The 17576-nt window shown below is 40.1% G+C and overlaps 1 protein-coding gene across 1 annotated transcript; it reads right to left on the bottom strand.

Moving 5' to 3' along the window:
• Nucleotides 1-11301: 11301 nt before the first annotated feature.
• LOC145075364 (xyloglucan endotransglucosylase/hydrolase protein 2-like) lies at nucleotides 11302-15351 on the bottom strand. Its single transcript, XM_079021637.1, has 4 exons — nucleotides 15162-15351; nucleotides 14125-14225; nucleotides 11847-12040; nucleotides 11302-11692 (listed from the first exon to the last, which is right to left on the bottom strand). The coding sequence occupies exons 1-4, from the start codon at nucleotides 15349-15351 to the stop codon at nucleotides 11302-11304; spliced, it is 876 nt and encodes a 291-aa protein (XP_078877763.1).
• Nucleotides 15352-17576: the final 2225 nt, after the last annotated feature.

Raw genomic sequence — 17576 nt, 5'->3', positions numbered from 1 at the left:
CCCTGGTTTTAGGGATTCGGACACACCTTCGGGGGAGTCTGAACTCAAATTGAGGGATTAAAAGATTTTAATGAAGAAAATATTTTCAAAAAAAAAGCTAAGTAAAGAGTTTTAAGAAGGAACGAAGTGTGTGATGTGCGCGATCGGCCGAGCTCAAGTAAGTATTCCCCAAAGTACCCATACAAGCTTATGTTATGTTTATCAGTTTTAGTAGAACAACATGCTAGAATAGGACTAAGGATCTAGGAGTGATGCCTTATGTGCCTGTTTTATGTGCTTCAGTGTATGAGAAACTGCATGCTAGAATTGAGTAGACAGCAGTAGGATAGCTTGTTTAGGTTATGCCTGGTAGTATGAGTTTAGCATTGTATGCTAGTTCAGCTTTTCTCTATGAGGACGGATTTGCTTGAGATTGTTCCCTTTTGTCTGAATGTTGCTTGCTTTGTGCTTCGTGGGGCTCTGAGTGATGGGAGTTAGACATTAGGTGAATATGTCACGTCACATGTGATCAGGGTTGAATAATCTTAGAGTGCTGGATTTGGCCCTATTGCGCATCTCTTGTCTGAGTCTAACCGTTGTAGAGCCGAGTTTGTTACTCGAAGGATTATATGAGCCTCACCACATGTGATGGTATTCAAGTAATGACTAATTGGCATTACAAGGAGGCCTTCAGCAGCTGAGGACCGGGTAGGGTGGAGTTAGAGATTTTCCTGGGGCAAGCCCAGGTTGAGTATAGCAGTGATCAGCGGTAGTGAAAGGGACCTGGTGGAGTCAAGGCAGTCCTTGGAGAAGGTACGAATAGATGTGGAAGGTAGTATGGGCCCGTACTACTGAAAGCAGAGGATCCGTACCCAAACCGAGGAAGGCCAAGATAAGACCAGGGAACTTGTAGTAGGTGTGATCCCTCCAGAGGTATCAGTATCGCTAATAGTTATTATTTATGTATTTCAGAATGGTGGTACTACGCTCGAGGCCAGCAGTTGGCAGTATAGGAGAGGGATCGGGTTCGGGATCAGGTTCCGAGCCAGTAGATGAGGGGCTACGCGAGTTCATCGCGTCAGAGATTACCAGAGGCATCCTTGAGTCGACCCCCATTATCTTCAGGTCGATCAAGGAAGGGATATTGGAGCTGATGGAGGATCGCCTCTGGGCATTCAGGAGCGACATGGCATCTGTCCAGTCGGGATCTCGCACATTGTCGTTTAAGGACTTCAGGGGCAGTGGTGCGCCGGATTATCACGGGGCGAAGGACCCCATATCTGCCAGGCGATGGATTGCAGACATTGAGTCTGCGCAGTTGACTAGCTTCTGCCCTGAGGGGTCGAAGGTGAGATATGCAGAAGGATGTTTGAGAGATCGAGCTAGGGATTGGTGGGAGTCTGTTGGTGACTCATTGGGAGCCTCGGATGTTGAGGCTATGACCTGGTCGGATTTCATGACCAGGTTCAGGGCAGAGTTTGCGCCGGCTGTCGAGCTTCATCAGCTGGCCAGGGAGTTCCTAGATATGAGATAGACGACGGAGACTATGGTGGAGATCACTGCCAAGTTCTGGGAGAGGGCGTTGTTGGTGCCCCAGTATGCGGGTGATGAGGATATGAGGAGGACCCGCTATCATGACATGCTACGAGTTGATATTCGGGAGCATGTTAGTTTTTTAGCTTGCCCTACCCTGGACTCTATGATTGCCAGGGCAAGGGAGAGGGAGATAGATCTGGAGCACATCTGGAAGAGGAAGGCGGAGGAGGGGCATGTTGTGGGGGCTTCGGGGAAGAAGTCCAAGGGACCAGATGCGGGGCCGAAAGGCCAACAGGGGCAGGGCCGCTGTAGGAAATGCAGCAAGACGCACGAGGGAGCGTGCAAGTTGGGATTGTCAGGCTGCTACAAGTGCGACAAGCTAGGGCACTTCAGCAGGGATTGTACCGCCCCTGCACCTGTGATACAGACGTCTGAGTTGCTGTGTTTCCACTGCAACCAGAGGGGCCACAAGAAGGCCAATTGCCCCCAGTTGACAACATCAGTGCCGGTTAAGGCGCCAACTCCAGCTACCCTGCGGATTACAGATGGTCGGCAGGGCAAGGCAGAGGCTCCAGTGGTGAGGAGCCAGGCATTTCAGCTGACTGCAGAGGAGACACCCGCCGCACCCGATGTGGTGATGGGTATGATTCTTTCCCTCTATCTTATTTTTATGATGTTATGATATTGATATGTGCTCTGTGTATATGCGTTAGGATCGTTCCATGTGAACGGTATCCCTGTTCAGGTGTTGTTTGACTCGGGTGCCACCCGATCATTTGTTTCCCTTACACTTAGCAAGAGGTTTGCTGAGTATTCGGGCATGTTGGATTCCCCTTTAGAGGTAGAGATTGCCGATGATCGATCGGTGCGAGCGTCAGCAGTATTCAGGGATTGTGTTCTAAGGTTATTTGAGGAGGGCTAGTTGGTGGATTTGGTTCCCATTCCGTTGCGTGGGAACAAAGTGATTATAGGCTTGGATTGGTTGAGCCCTAATGGGGCGGTGATAGATTGTGCACAGCAGATAGTGCGGATCAAGACCCCAAGAGGGGGAGAGTTGGTGATCCATGGCGAGAGGCCACAGCATGGACCTGCAGTATGTTCAACAGCGAGAGCTAGATGCTACCTTCAGCAGGGTTGCGCGGGATATGTCGCGTATGTTATGGATACCCGGGAGACGGGTAAGGCGACAATGAGCGAGGTTCCAGTGGTGCGAGACTACAATGATGTGTTTCCAGAGGAGCTTCCTAGAATACCTCCGGAGCGTTAGGTAGAGTTCAGGATCGACCTAGTTCCTGGAGCGGCTCCGATAGCCAAGGCACCCTATCGGTTGGCTCCTCCCGAGATGCAGGAGTTGTCTACGCAGCTGCAGGAGCTGCTAGACAAGGGATTTATTCGACCGAGCAGTTCACCCTGGGGAGCCCCAATCCTCTTTGTGAAGAAGAAGGACGGGTCGCATCGGATGTGTATAAATTATCGGAAGCTGAATAAGGTGACGGTGTAGAACCGTTACCCACTCCCGAGGATTGATGACCTCTTTGATCAGTTACAGGGAGCATCTTGGTTCTCCAAGATCGATTTGCGTTCAGGTTATCATCAGATGAGGGTCAGAGAGGAGGATGTACCGAAGACCGCGTTTTGGACGCGTTATGGCCATTATGAGTTCGTGGTGATGCCGTTTGGGCTCACCAATGCTCTTGCCGCATTCATGGACCTCATGAACCGCGTGTGTAGAGCGATGCTGGATCAGTCTGTGATAGTTTTCATTGATGACATCTTGGTTTATTCCAAGACACAGGAGGAGCACAAGGAGCATCTGAGAGAGGTTTTGGATACCTTGAGGAGGGAGAGCTTGTACGCCAAGTTCTCCAAATGTGAGGTTTGGTTGCGCGAGGTGCAGTTTCTTGGGCACCTCGTCAACCATAATGGGATTTCAGTAGACCCGGCCAAGGTGGAGGCCGTGATGAGATGGGAGGTTCCAAAGTCTCCATCCGAGATTCGTAGTTTCCTCGGATTAGCAGGCTACTATCGGAGATTCATTCAGGATTTCTCCAAGATAGCCATGCCCCTGACACGGTTGACTAGGAAGGTCATGGTCTTTCGATGGGGGCCTGAGCAGCAGGCCGCGTTCGAGGATCTGAGGCAGAGATTGTGCGAGGCGCCAATCTTAGCCCTGCCTGAGGGTGTAGAGGATTTTGTGGTATACTATGATGCATCTATCTCGGGCTTAGGCGCAGTATCGATGCAGAGGGGGCATGTCATTGCTTATGCCTCGAGGCAGCTGAAGCCTCACGAGGTGAACTACCCGACGCATGATTTATAGTTGGGGGAGGTGGTCTTCGCCCTCAAGATTTGGCGGCATTACCTCTACGGGGTTCGATGTACCATTTACACGGACCACAAGAGTTTGAGGTACCTCATGGATCAGCCGAATCTGAACATGAGGCAGCGTCGGTGGTTGGACGTGGTCAAGGATTATGATTACGAGATCCTTTATCACCCGGGGAAGGCCAACGTGGTGGCCGATGCGCTTAGCCGTAAGGCGGCAACGATCAGGGATGTGTGTATGAGGATGACGGTGGTGACTCCACTGTTAGAGAAGATTCGGGAAGCTCAGCAGGAGGCTATGAAGGAGGAGCATCAGAAGAGTGAGCGAATAGTGGGTCAAGTCACCTCCTTCGATTATGATAGCCGAGGGTTATTGCCCCTACACCGTAGGGTGTGGGTGTCATATCACGGAGGCGTGCGCCAGATCTTAATGGAGGAGGCGCACAAATCCCGATTCTCTATTCATCCAGGGGCGACGAAGATGTATCGGGATTTTCGTCTAGACTATTGGTGGCCTTGCATGAAGCGGGATGTGGCGTGGTACGTCGAGCGGTGTTTGACCTGCAGGAAGTTCAAGGCTGAGCATCAGAGACCGCACGGCAAGATGCAGCTGTTGGATATCCCGTTGTGGAAATGGGAGGATATTACGATGGATTTTATCACAAAGCTTCCCCGGATGGCACGAGGAGTAGATTCAATTTGGGTCATCGTGGATCGGCTGACCAAGAGCGCCCATTTTATTCCGATTCAGGAGAGTATCTCGGCCGAAAAGTTGGCCGATATCTATATCAAGGAGATAATGGCGCGGCACGGGGTGCCAGTGTCAGTGATATCAGACCGAGATGTGCGGTTCACTTCCAGGTTTTGGAAGAAGTTTCATGATGAGTTGGGCACTCGTGTGCATTTTAGCACCGCCTTTCACCCGCAGACGGATGGTCAGAGCGAGCGGACCATCCAGACGTTGGAGGATATGTTGCGGGCATGCGTGCTAGACTTCGGTGGTAGTTGGGATACCTATCTTCCCTTGGCTGAGTTCTCGTACAACAACAGCTACCACGCGAGTATTGACCGTCCTCCATTCGAGATGTTGTACGAACGGAGGTGCATGACCCCGATATGTTGGGGTGAAGTTGGCCAGAGGGTCATGGGGAGCACCGAGGTGGTGCTCAAGATGACCGAGAGGATCCAGCAGGTTCGAAGCAGGCTTCGGACTGCGCAGAGTCGGCAGAAAAGTTACGCCGACAAGCGTCGATCAGACCTGGAGTTCCAGGTCGGGGATATGGTTCTCCTGAAGGTGTCACCTTGGAAAGGCGTCATTCGATTCAGGAAGCGGGGCAAGTTGGGCCCGAGATACATTGGTACGTTCAGGGTTGTAGCCCGGGTTGGCAAGGTGGCATATAGGCTGGATCTACCAGCCGAGCTCAGTCAGATCCACAACACTTTCCATGTCTCCCAGCTGCGGAAGTGCCTAGTGGATGATTCAACGGTGGTGCCGCTAGAGGATATACAGGTTGATGACAGCCTGAATTACATTGAGCGCCCAGTCGCAATCCTCGACCGGAAGTCGAAGGATCTGAGGAAAAAGAGAGTGGAATTAGTAAAGGTGCAATGGCAGCACCGAAAGGGTTCGGAATGGACTTGGGATCCGGTGGAAGGAATGATGGAGCATTACCCTGAGCTGTTTCAGGATCGAGTAGCAGACTTCGAGGACGAAGTATAAAATAAGTGGGGGAGATTTGTAGCACCAGGTTCCTGGTACGTAAAATTTATCTAAGTATTTTACATTTTTGGCCTTGGACTCAGCGAGTTGTAGGCCTGACTTGCCGAGTAGAGACGGGTTTGGGAGCACGTTTAAGTTGGCGACTCAGCGAGTCCACATTCTGGACTCGGCGAGTCCCCGCTGTCTGATGAAACCCTAAATTTCAAGGGTTTGCACCCTATTTAAACCCTGTTATCCGCCCCCAAGCTCGCCCCCTTCACCCTCAGAGCTCTCTACTTCGTCCAAGCCTTGTTCCTTGTGAGATTGAAGCATTTTAGTGTGTTTTCTTGAAGATTTTGTGAGGGAATGAGAGTAGATCAAGAAGAGAAGAAGGAGGCCAGGCATCCTTGTGTTATCTCAGTGGTTTCCTTGAGGTATAACTCAGTTTCCCCCTGTTTTCATGCTTATAGTCCGTTATAGCTCCATGAAAGTCCTTCTTTAGCCTTTCCCCAAGCTTGATTGTGTATTAAGGTTTGTAACAAGTTGTTTAGCCTCTAGATCTAGGCATGATTGAGCTCCATGATCTTAGATCTACTACCTTTATGGAGCCATATTGCATGAAAGCCCTAGATCTACTCTTTTAGCGCATTTTGAGCCCTAAAACATTCATTGGTGTTTATTTACACGTAAAGTTGGAAACTTTACGTGTTAATCGAGCCCTAGAAACCCAGATCTATGAATGGCATGAGCTGCATTCAAGCAAAATCGAGTATATAGTATTTGCATATGGCAGACTCGGCGAGTCGTTCATCGGACTCGGCGAGTCAAGTCGCGAGTCCCTGAGTTTTCCCCATTTTTGTGTTTGCGGGTTGGGGTAGCGAGTCATAGGGTGTGACTCAGTGGGTCGGAAGCCGGACTGACCCATGAAGTAACTCGGCGAGTCAATGCCATGACTCGGCGAGTTCAAGGAAATCTTCTTGCCTCAAGAACAGACTCGACGAGTTGTTCATACAACTCGGCGAGTCTCAGCATAGAGTGTTCTTCGGATGAAGATGAACTCGACGAGTTGTTCATACAACTCGGCGAGTAGGATGAAGGATTATTGGACTTTGGTTTAGAAGGAAAACTCGCCGAGTCAATGCCTAACTCGACGAGTAGAGACGGGTTTATGGTCAGACAAAGGGATAGGGACTTGGCGAGTTGGCAAGGCAACTCGGCGAGTCGGGTCAACTGGAAATTGACTTTGACTTTGACTCTTGGTTTGGTTAGGGGTAAATGGTCATTTTTCCCTGAGGTCGGTTAGCAGTATTTGACTAAGTGTTTTGTGGGATTATAGCCAGAGGATATCCGGAACAGCAGCAGCAGAAGACAGTCAGTTCCCACACCGATCAGCAACTACTTTGTGGTGAGTTACCTTCCAGTAGCGGTGGGTCTACGACCACAATGCCGACCCACCAATAGGAGTTGTATGATGGATGATTGTCTCTTTGATATTCATCCTGGGTTGCTACTACTTGTGATATGTTACTGTGCTAGTATGATACGATGCTATGTGCTAAAGACAGTAAGGGGAGATCGTCCCCCAGATTACCGGTCGATAGGGCGGAAAGGGTGATCATGCCCAGCCATGCTAGATAGATATATGTGTTATGTGGTAGTAGTAGGGGTGAAATAGTCCCCAGTACCCGGTAGAGAGGACCGAAGGGGAGGCCAGCACCCAAATATGCAAGTCAGCTTCCGGTCGAGAGGGCCGAAGGGGAGGCAAGCTCCCATATATACTGGTCAGTATCCGATCGAGAGGACCAAAGGGGAGGCAAGCTCCCAGATATACTAGACAATATCCGGTCGAGAGGACCGAAGGGGTAGGTCGGGCACCCAGATATGCCTGACAATATATGTATGTTATGTGATTGTATGGTATGTGGTATGTTGGTTTCAGGTACCTCTTCTTCGAAGGGGAAGGATCTGGCGTGGTAGCGGCCCATCACACACATGCTTTGCATTCCGCACTATGAGATCTTCCTGGGGATTTGTACTCTGACACTATTATGTTTTATGAAAATGTTTTTCTAGACATGCGATATCTTTTATGAAATGTTATGATCGGTGAACGTTTTATTTCTAATGTTTTGCTAAGTATATGTTTTAAAAATGAAATTTTTGGCTCGTATTTTTGGGACGTTACAGGTTATGATGTCAAAGCTTACACCACAAGGTTTAATGACCTTACACTCCTTTGTCCTGACATGGTGAACCCAAAAAGCAAAAAGGAGGAGCGTTATAATGGGGTCTGGAACCACTAATAAGAGCGATGGTACTTTCGTCAAAACCTACCACATACCTCTATGATAAGCGTCTAGCTCTGCAATTGATCAAAACGAAATCGAACAAGGATCAATGGTGGAAAAAGTTGAAACTTCAAAAGTTAACAACTACCACCACAAGTGCAAATTCAACGGAGGAAATCAGAACCAACAAAAAAAAGCAACAAACTGAAAAAGTGTATGATGTGGCATCAGCCCCAATTCCAACCCAACAGAAGTGTTACATCGGGAACAAGCCTTTTATGCGCCCAATGAAACCGGCCCACATTGGGGAATTTTTCCATTGTACCACATGCAACAAGAAAGGTCATACTGCAAACATTTTCCGTGGCACGACACTGGTTGTAGTAGTACAGGAAAGGGGTAATGGATCAGGTTCAAGTGGAGGAGGATCTTATTTCGAATATGGAGAAAATGGGCACTACAGGCGAAATTGACCAAAAATGAACAAAGGTAATGGGAATGCTCGTGGTCGGGCTTTTGTGATTGGGAACAAAGATGTTATACAAGATCCCTTGGTGGTTACTAGTACGTTCCTCATCAATAATGTATATGATACCATTCTCTTCGACCCCGATGCCGATAGAAGTTTTATAACCCTATTATTTAAACAACTATTAAATCACGAGTCTAGTAAATTAGACGTAGCATACGAAGTAGAAGTAGCAAACAGTCAGATAGAAAGCACCACCGAAATATTACGTAATTGTCTCCTAACTATAAATTACCATACATTCTATGCCAATTTAATGGCAATGCCAATTGGGAGTTTTGACATTATTATCGGTATGGATTGGCTGGCTCTTCACCATGGTGAAATTATGTGCTTCAAAAAATCTATACGACTAACTCTACCTAACGGAGAGACCATGATAATCTGTGGTGATAAGTGGGGTCAAAACTTGAACCTTATTTCTTACAATAAGGCTAAAAAATATCTACACAAGAAGTGTTATACCTTCTTGGCACATGTGATAGAAAAGAAGAGAAAAACGAAAGAAATCAAGGACATACACCAAGTATGTGACTATCCCGATGTGTTTCCAGAAGATCTGCCTGGATTACCGCCAAGCCGTAGCGTCGAGTTCTGAATTGATTTAATCCAGGAGCAGATGCAGTAGCGAAATACCCCTACATATTTTCTCCCTCTGAGATGCAAGAGCTTTCAAGTCAATTAGCATGAACTTCTTGACAAGGGTTTTATAAGACCAAACTTCTCACCTTGGAGAGCGTCAATCTTATTCGTCAAGAAGAAAGATGGGTATTTTAGGATGTGTATCGACTATCGAGATTTAAACAAACTAACAGTCAAGAACCGTTACCCACTCCCGGGAATAGAAGACCTGTTTGATCACGTTCAGGTTTCTAGTTACTATTCAAAAATAGATCTAAGATTTGGGTATCATCAACTGAAGGTATTAGAAGAAGATGTTTTGAAAACTGCATTTAGAACTCGATAAGGTCACTACAAGTTTCTAGTTATGCCCTTCAAATTAACTAATACTCCACCAGTATTCATGGCCTCATGTACTGTGTATGAAAACCATACTTAAATACATTCATAATAGTGTCATTGATGACATTCTAATCTAATCGCAAACCAAAGAAGAACATGATCAACATTTGAAATTGATCTTTGAACTGCTGAGAACGGAAAAGTTGTACGTAAAATTCTCCGAATGCAAATTTTGGATTAGAGAATCACACTTCCTAGGGCATGAGGTAAGTAACAAAGGGATACATGTAAATCCCAAAAAAATCGAAGCGGTTAAGAATTAGGATGCACCCAGGATGCCAACCGAAGTGCAACAATTCTTAGGCCTTGCCGGCTACTATAAGAGATTCATAGAGAATTTTTCCAAGATAACCAAACCTCTCACTGCATTAACATAAAAAGAAACAAGGTTCGAATGGGGAGATAAGCAGGAAAATGCATTCCAAAAGTTGAAACAGATGATGTGCAATGCACCAATTATATCCTTACCAAAAGGAACCAAAGACTTTATCCTATACTACAACACATCAATTCAAGTATTGGCATGCTTATTAATGCAGATAAAGAAGGTCATTGCTTATGCTTCTCGACAACTTAAAATCCATGAAAACTATTACACATCCCATAACCTCGAATTGCGAGCAGTAGTCTTTTCCATGAGGATTTGGAGACACTATTTATATGGAACCGAGTGTATCATTTTCACTGACCCTAAGAGTCTCCAACACATATTTGATAAAAAAGAACTAAATATGAGACAAAGAAGATGGATCGAGTGATTAAACGATTATGAATGTGATATCTGATATCATCCCGGAAAAGAAAATGTTGCAGTTGATGCTTTTAGTCATAACAAATGTGCGAAACCCCGACGAATAAAATCACTTACTATGACCAATCATTCCAACCTCAATACACAGATTCGTGAAGCTCAACTGGAAGCCTTGAAAGAAGAGAGTGTTGGGGAAGAAGCCTTACAAGGAATGGATAAGCATTTTAAGCTTAAGGATGATGAAACTCGTTATTTCATGAACATGATCTGGACACCAAGGTTTGGTGACATTAGACGCTTAGTCTTGGACGAATCTTACAGATCAAGGTATTCAGCACATCCTAGATCCAACAATATGTATTTGGATATGAAGAAATTATATTGGTGACCGAATATGAAAGCTGATATTACCGCTTACATGTAAAAAGGCCTGACTTGTTCTAAAGTCAAGGCAGAGCATCAAAAGCCCTCGGGATTACTACAACAGCCTGATATTCCCGAGTAGAAATGGGAAAACACTACAATGGACTTTATCATAAAGCTGCCCAAGACCCCTAGTGGTTACGATACTATTTGGGTAGTAAGAGACAATAATGGGACAGTGACAGACAAAAAGGAGACCAAGCATGCTCTTGTGCATTCTCTCATTGGATGGGGATATAACTTGGTCATCAAATGCAGATGAAATTACATAAATGGTCTGTATGATTTACCAAAAATCACAAATTCAGTCCATAGCAAAATCCCCTGAAATTCCATAGCAAAATCCCTCGGAAATTACCACCAAATTAAAAGGGGTTGTTAATTAGCAAATAGCAACATATGTATATGAGTTAATTATTAGTTATTTGAGTTATATTTCCATTTTTACATACCCGATAAGCAATTCAATCTTTCAATTAAAAATAAATCATAATAAAAACTTTGAAAATCATCCTAGTCTTTTTCAAGAACTTTATAATCTTAAAAGCATTTTAAAATATGGGGTATTGTAATTATATCTTTAAAGTAAGTTGTAAAAAACTATATGAAATCTTAGGCATTATTGTAATTTTTATAATGTTATCCTTCCAAATTTGTACATCTTTTACGAAATGAAAGACCATAATCCTTGAATTTTATTTCTAGAGTTAGAAGATATCTCATTAAATGTAATACATATTATTACCCATCATTTTTCACTACATTCTGGACGAGGGATAGGATACCTACTCTTATCGGTACAATAGTCATATTTCATATACTTTTTTCTTACATCTTCTAATGATTTCAGTTGTTGGGGGTTCAATTGCCAATATTTTTTATTGTTCCACCAATACTTTTGAGAAGCACAGTCCTTATTAGGACTATTAGGCATCGATATGCACCCATCAATGTTAAAATCTTGGAAATTGGCGTGGAATGGTGCATTTGAATAATTGACCTTCGTTTTTCCACCATCAGTAGCCCAACTTGATCCATCCCAGAAGCTCGTAATCACTTGCAATGTATGAGTAGGGTACCCAACACCTCTAATTATGTTGTTCTTATATACTCTTATTGGTGTATCATCTACAAAGAACCTGAAACGAATATAAAATGTAACCATTAGTATTTATTTATAAAGTGATTGGTTTTCTTTTCTTGATCATTGGACATAATCAAGCTAACAAAACCTATAAAGTTTGATATCAATATGATGTATGTAATTTCCGATAAAATAAGATACATGCGTACACAACTTGATGGTCGTTCCATAGCAATTTGTAGTAATGAAAATTCGCACCAGGATCGAACCAAAGACTGAATTTTTGCTCTCTACCACCGAGACCATTTGTAAATACGTTCGTTTGTAAAATGACTGGTTTGCCTGGCCGATTTCCCAAGAACTCAAAGTCCATTTCTTCGTGAACAGTTGTATTTAGAAATAACTACATGAACTCAACATAATCAGAAGCATACTATCAGATGCATAAATCATTGATCTTTAAGGGTTGTTAGGTTGACAACCATTTAGTTTTTATTCATTTACGATTTTAATCGTATTACAAGCGAAAAATAAATTTTATGGTTATGATTTTGAATAATGATGGACATTTTTAAAACTTCACCACTTGTTTTTTTTACCATAAGACTAGAATTAGTTTCATGTTCTCACTTTATTCTAGTTCTCATGTGAACCTTCTCTCTCTCTCTCTCTCTCTCTCTCTATATATATATATATATATATCTATATATATATATATATATATATATATATATATTCCATAATTAATAAAATTTAAAAATTTCCAATAATGGTTTGTATTCTCTAATTATATATGTGGCTATATTAATACAAGTGAATATTTTTCTTAACTTATCGTTAGTACGTGAAAATTATTATATTAATTTGGTTAGTATAAAGATATATATAGTTCACATATATAGATAATATTGTCGAAGTTTGGTGCATAAGATGGTGAAAAAAATATGATTTGCGAAAACTCAAAACACTACATTGTAGTGCATGTATTCGTATTGAATTAGGAAGATAAAGATACAAATTTATATAAGCGGAATATATACAAATTTTGTTTATATTGTTTGAAAATAATATGAAACAAAATGTATGGTTATGTTTTTCTATTCTACCGTGCGGAATCCCCAATATTTTATTTTTCTACAACAAATGAAATTTATTAAAAAATGATCCACAATAATACGATATTCACCCCCAATATTTTATTTTTCTACAACAAATGAAATTTATTAAAAAATGATCCACAATAATACGATATTCACATATGACTTTCGTACTATTATATATATATATATATATATATATATATATATATATATATATATATATATGTGTGTGTGTGTGTGTGTGTGTGTGTTTTATTTTCATTGTAGTATTGCAAAAAATATTATTAAATATGTTGTTGATGTTGGTTATATTATTGTGTTGAACATGAAATTATGTTTTTCTATTCGAGTTTTGTGATGAAAATAAAGTTATATCTAAAAATTATAGGTTCATATAATATGATCTATATATATATATATATATATATATATATATATATATATATATATATATATATATATATAAAGTAGGTTAATGCGAAAACATAAATATTTTGCGAAAATGCGAAAAAAAAATTATCTTATAAAAATCAAACTCATATACTTTAAAATTTAAATTTATTAGCAAGATAATAAGTTTATATAGGAGGGTGTTAAGATAACATGGATTTCAAGGTGGTTTTAACAACCGTTTCACTTTTTTTTTATGTCCTTACCCACTTTTAAATTCAAGTTTTTATAATAAAAAGGTCAAAAACATATTTTGCTAATATGAAACAATTTCTTATGTATCATCGATTATCATCTTGTAGTTCAAAATTAGGATGAATTATTATCCAAAATTAAGATTGATGTGACACAATCTCATATTATTTCCTTTTTTTCGAGTTTTCGCAAATTTTTTGCATTTTCGCATTAGCCTCCCATATATATATATATATATATATATATATATATATATATATATATATATATATATATATATATATATATATATATAAGCAAGTTATACTAAGACACACAAGTGTTGTGTAAGTGTGTACCAAGTGCTATATGAGAACAATTAGGTTACACTTTCTCATTATTTTTCTTTTATTCTTGTTCTCACGGATTTTCATTCTTAAAGATTATATTAACAAAATAACATTCTCACAAAATGAGAATTATAAAAAGTCATCATAAAAAGTCCATGCTATCCTTATAAATGATTTGATTTTTTAAACTAATTTATTTTTCGTATTTTCATTACTTTACAAGACTATTTTTATATTAAATTTTTGTTGAATATCAATTACTATATGTCACACAATACTTATTGTCCAAGCAATAATAGCTATGTATAGGGTTAGGTTTATATATATATATATATATATATATATATATATATATATATATATATATATATATAAAAGAACTATGAAGACAAGTTTAAAGCATTTGTACATACATAAAAAGCAGTAACAATACCACCAGAATCTTTAGCCGGTAGCTTAATCTTCATTTGAAAGCTTCCTGATCCAAAATATAATTTTGACCCAAATCCAGCACCTACAAATAAATTTATAAGTACATGTTACTAGTGTAGATTCTAGTAAAAGTGTAGATATACAGTGTATTTTTTAAGCCAATGATTTAACTATATAACATTGTCTTCTCAATTTGAATAGATTCACATATGAATCACATTGGTGGCTCACCTATGAATGACTAAAATGCAAGTGTAAAAGTTGGATGGAGTGATCATTCACTTGTTAATGACCAGATTGCTTAAATTTATTATGTTTATATGTCGATATAAATATTTATTTGTAGATCAAGGAATTTATGTATTTTGCTATACTTATTTTTTCCGATAATAATAAAGCTCTAAAAAATAGAAAAAATGCATAAATCAAAGGATTAACATTATTTTAAAAAATGTGTATTTTTAATGTTGAAGTCAAAGTGTCTGTGACTTATCTATTCTAATGACTTGTGGTCATACATTTTTCTTAATATCTAAAAACAATGTCATATCTATGATTAGCCTTAAATTTTTAGTCCAAAAGAGGTGATCAAGTTATTGGTTCCTTAAAATTTATAGTTTTTTTATGGAACGTGACTTACAAAACAAACAAGTCATGTTAAAAAAAATCCTCAAAATTATGAGCAAACCAAAAAACTCCATCATAATCCTTGAATCAAATTCATCTATATAGTCATAAAATAATGGACCCTACTAACAAACTCATCAAATTAATATATCGAAAAGTGGAGTTTATATATATATATATATATATATATATATATATATATATATATATATATATATATATATATAATTTGATTCTCTTTTTGAATATTTGAAAACCAGAATAATATGATTATGTAAAATTATTTTTATTTTTGTTAGTGATAGAACAATAAAATATAGAATCTAAATAATTACTTTGAGAAAACAAGTAAAGATTATTCATTCATAAAAAATACAATTTAGTAGAAAACCTGAGGATTTATCCAATGACAACTGAACCTCTCGTCTTTGATTAAGAAGTTGAACATGTTGATTTCCCCAAATTATCTTATAATTTTCATCAAAGCTAACATTCGGTGTTGCATCACTAACTCTAAGCAAGAAAATGACTTTAGACAAAACGACCATCATCTTCATTATCATCCATAGATGAAGACCCATTTGATCGTTGCAAACAAATTGTGAATATTGCTAAAAAAATAACCTAGGCAAATTAAGATGCTTGTATGTAGGTATAAATATAATGTACAAAGAAATCCAACAAATCAATATATATGATGTGTAGGCATTAAAATATGAATGGGAATATTTATACGTGATATTCTTTTTTCATTTCTACAAGATATTTGGTTTTAATATCCTCATGCCCAGGATCCATAATATATCTAGTTAATTACACCACTCGAGATAAATTTGTTTATATAAATATTTAAAAATTGTACATAAAATCATTTGTTTAATAGTAATTTTATATAACATTGACCTATAATTATTTAATTAAAATAAGTTTCATAGACGTATTGTAACGACCCGTCTCTGGTATGTTGCTTCCATGGTATTTATTTAGAAGTTTTCAAGAGGGACTCGGCGAGTCTATAGCCCGACTCGTCGAGTAGGGACGGGATTTCGAGCACGTGTAAGTCGGCGACTCAGCGAGTCCATATTCGGGGACTCGGCGAGTCTGCCTGCCAGGAAGAAACCCTAAATCCCCGGGTTGGTCACTATTTAAGCAATGTTATGTGCCCCAAACTCGCCTCCCTCACCCTCAGAGAGCCTGTGAGAAACCCTAAACTATCCCTTGATTGATTAAGTGTTTTGTGTGATTTCTTGAAGGCTTGAAGAAGAAAAAGAAGAAAGAACCAAAGAGAAGAGGTGTAGAGCAAAGATCCAAGGTCAAAATCAGAGTTCATTGAGGTATCTCCCGGATTCCTTCTGTTTTATGCTTTAAACCTCCATTAGAACACTTCTAGGGCTAGTTTGATGTATTTTCCAAACCTTATAGCTGTATGGATGCCTTAATAGGTCGAGATCCCTAGATCTGTTTATTTAGGAGTTGTAGAGCCCGGATCTATTACCTTTTTGAAGATGCTTTGCATGAGAACCCTAGATCTAGCCTTTATTATGCTTTTTGAGCCTTATAATCTTCATGGATGCTTATGGGCACGTAAAGATAGAATCTTTACGTGCTAATCGAGCTAAGGGAGCCCAGATCTATAAGTTTTATGCGCTGGATTCAAGCAAAATCGAGTCTAGAGTAGCTGCATGCAAGCGACTCGGCGAGTTGAGTCGCGAGTCCCCGATTTTTCCCCTTTTTAGTGATGCCGAGTGGGGACCAGTGAGTAGTAGAGTGGACTCAGTGAGTTGGAGGTCAGACTCAGTAATGGAGGAACTCGACGAGTTGTTCATACAACTCGGCGAGTCCAAGGCAATCTTCTTAGCTCGAAGAACAACTCGTCGAGTTGTTCATACGACTCGACATGTATACCTAAGCATACATAATCTAGAATTACACTTTTGATACCACTATGGAGCTCTTTTGAATTCATCTCTTCTTCGATAATTGCTTTAATCTCTTTGAATTCACCACCTTTATTGTTTGATTTTCGGGTATCTTCAATTTTTTGGATTTCTTGGAATTTTGATCTTTTGATCTTCACTTTACTTGCTCCAAAATTCTTACAATTTCTTTTGTAATTCTTTTTTTTTCTTACATGTATACCTCACTTTTTTTTTCACTCACATCCCTACATGCTTAAGTGGGAGCGCTCAGTCTCAACCTTTATTGGCTAATGATAAAAATTTTCCTGGATACATTTCAGGTTTAGGCTGCTAAACATATTGCATCCCTCGGGCTGAGCAAGGTCGTGTTTTTGTCTCATGATTTCACTAGAATAAGGAAGCCACAAATGCACTAGAACGTATATAGACTCAACTAAACATTTGGGTTTTCATGCAATTATTAACACAATCCTAACATGGAATCCTAATTTTTTTTTACCAAAGTTTCCTAATTAAGTCCTAAATAATACTTTTGGTATGCAAAATTTTTTAAAATTGACTATTATGTAACCAACCCCCTACCCCACACTTATGTGATGCAATGCCCTCATTGCATATGATGCATAAAAACATAAAAAGAAACTAAAGAAGGAATTGGAACAAACTCCCCTGGGATAGCAGTGGATAGGTTGATCACTCTCATTTAAGCTCCAACTTCAATCAACTTTAGACATGGTAACATCTCATCCATGCCTTGGGTGTCTCGTCTCGTGTGGGTCGCTCCAAATACGCGGAAATCAGTGTAAGATCTTCAAGAATGGATATGGAAGAATAAGTGAGCAAGTGGGACAAGTAGCAGCATCAAATCAGCAGTCCGTCGGTATAAA

The sequence above is a fragment of the Lactuca serriola genome, chromosome 9, assembly GCF_051521515.1.
Source record: "Lactuca serriola cultivar US96UC23 chromosome 9, Lser_US96UC23_V15, whole genome shotgun sequence".
Classification (NCBI taxonomy): domain Eukaryota; kingdom Viridiplantae; phylum Streptophyta; class Magnoliopsida; order Asterales; family Asteraceae; genus Lactuca; species Lactuca serriola.
Note: the sequence above shows the minus strand (reverse complement) of the source record. Positions and strands in the feature narration are given on the sequence as shown.

Bases quoted from the DNA above. Each gene is read 5' to 3' on its own strand.
- LOC145075364 (XM_079021637.1), bottom strand. From the start codon at position 15,351: ATGGGTCTTCATCTATGGATGATAATGAAGATGATGGTCGTTTTGTCT. The intron at 14,226-15,161 runs GTTTTCTACTAA...ATTTATTTGTAG, and splicing joins GTCATTGGATAAATCCTCAG to GTGCTGGATTTGGGTCAAAA. The intron at 12,041-14,124 runs GTATGTACAAAT...GAGTTCATGTAG, and splicing joins GTATTGTTACTGCTTTTTAT to TTATTTCTAAATACAACTGT.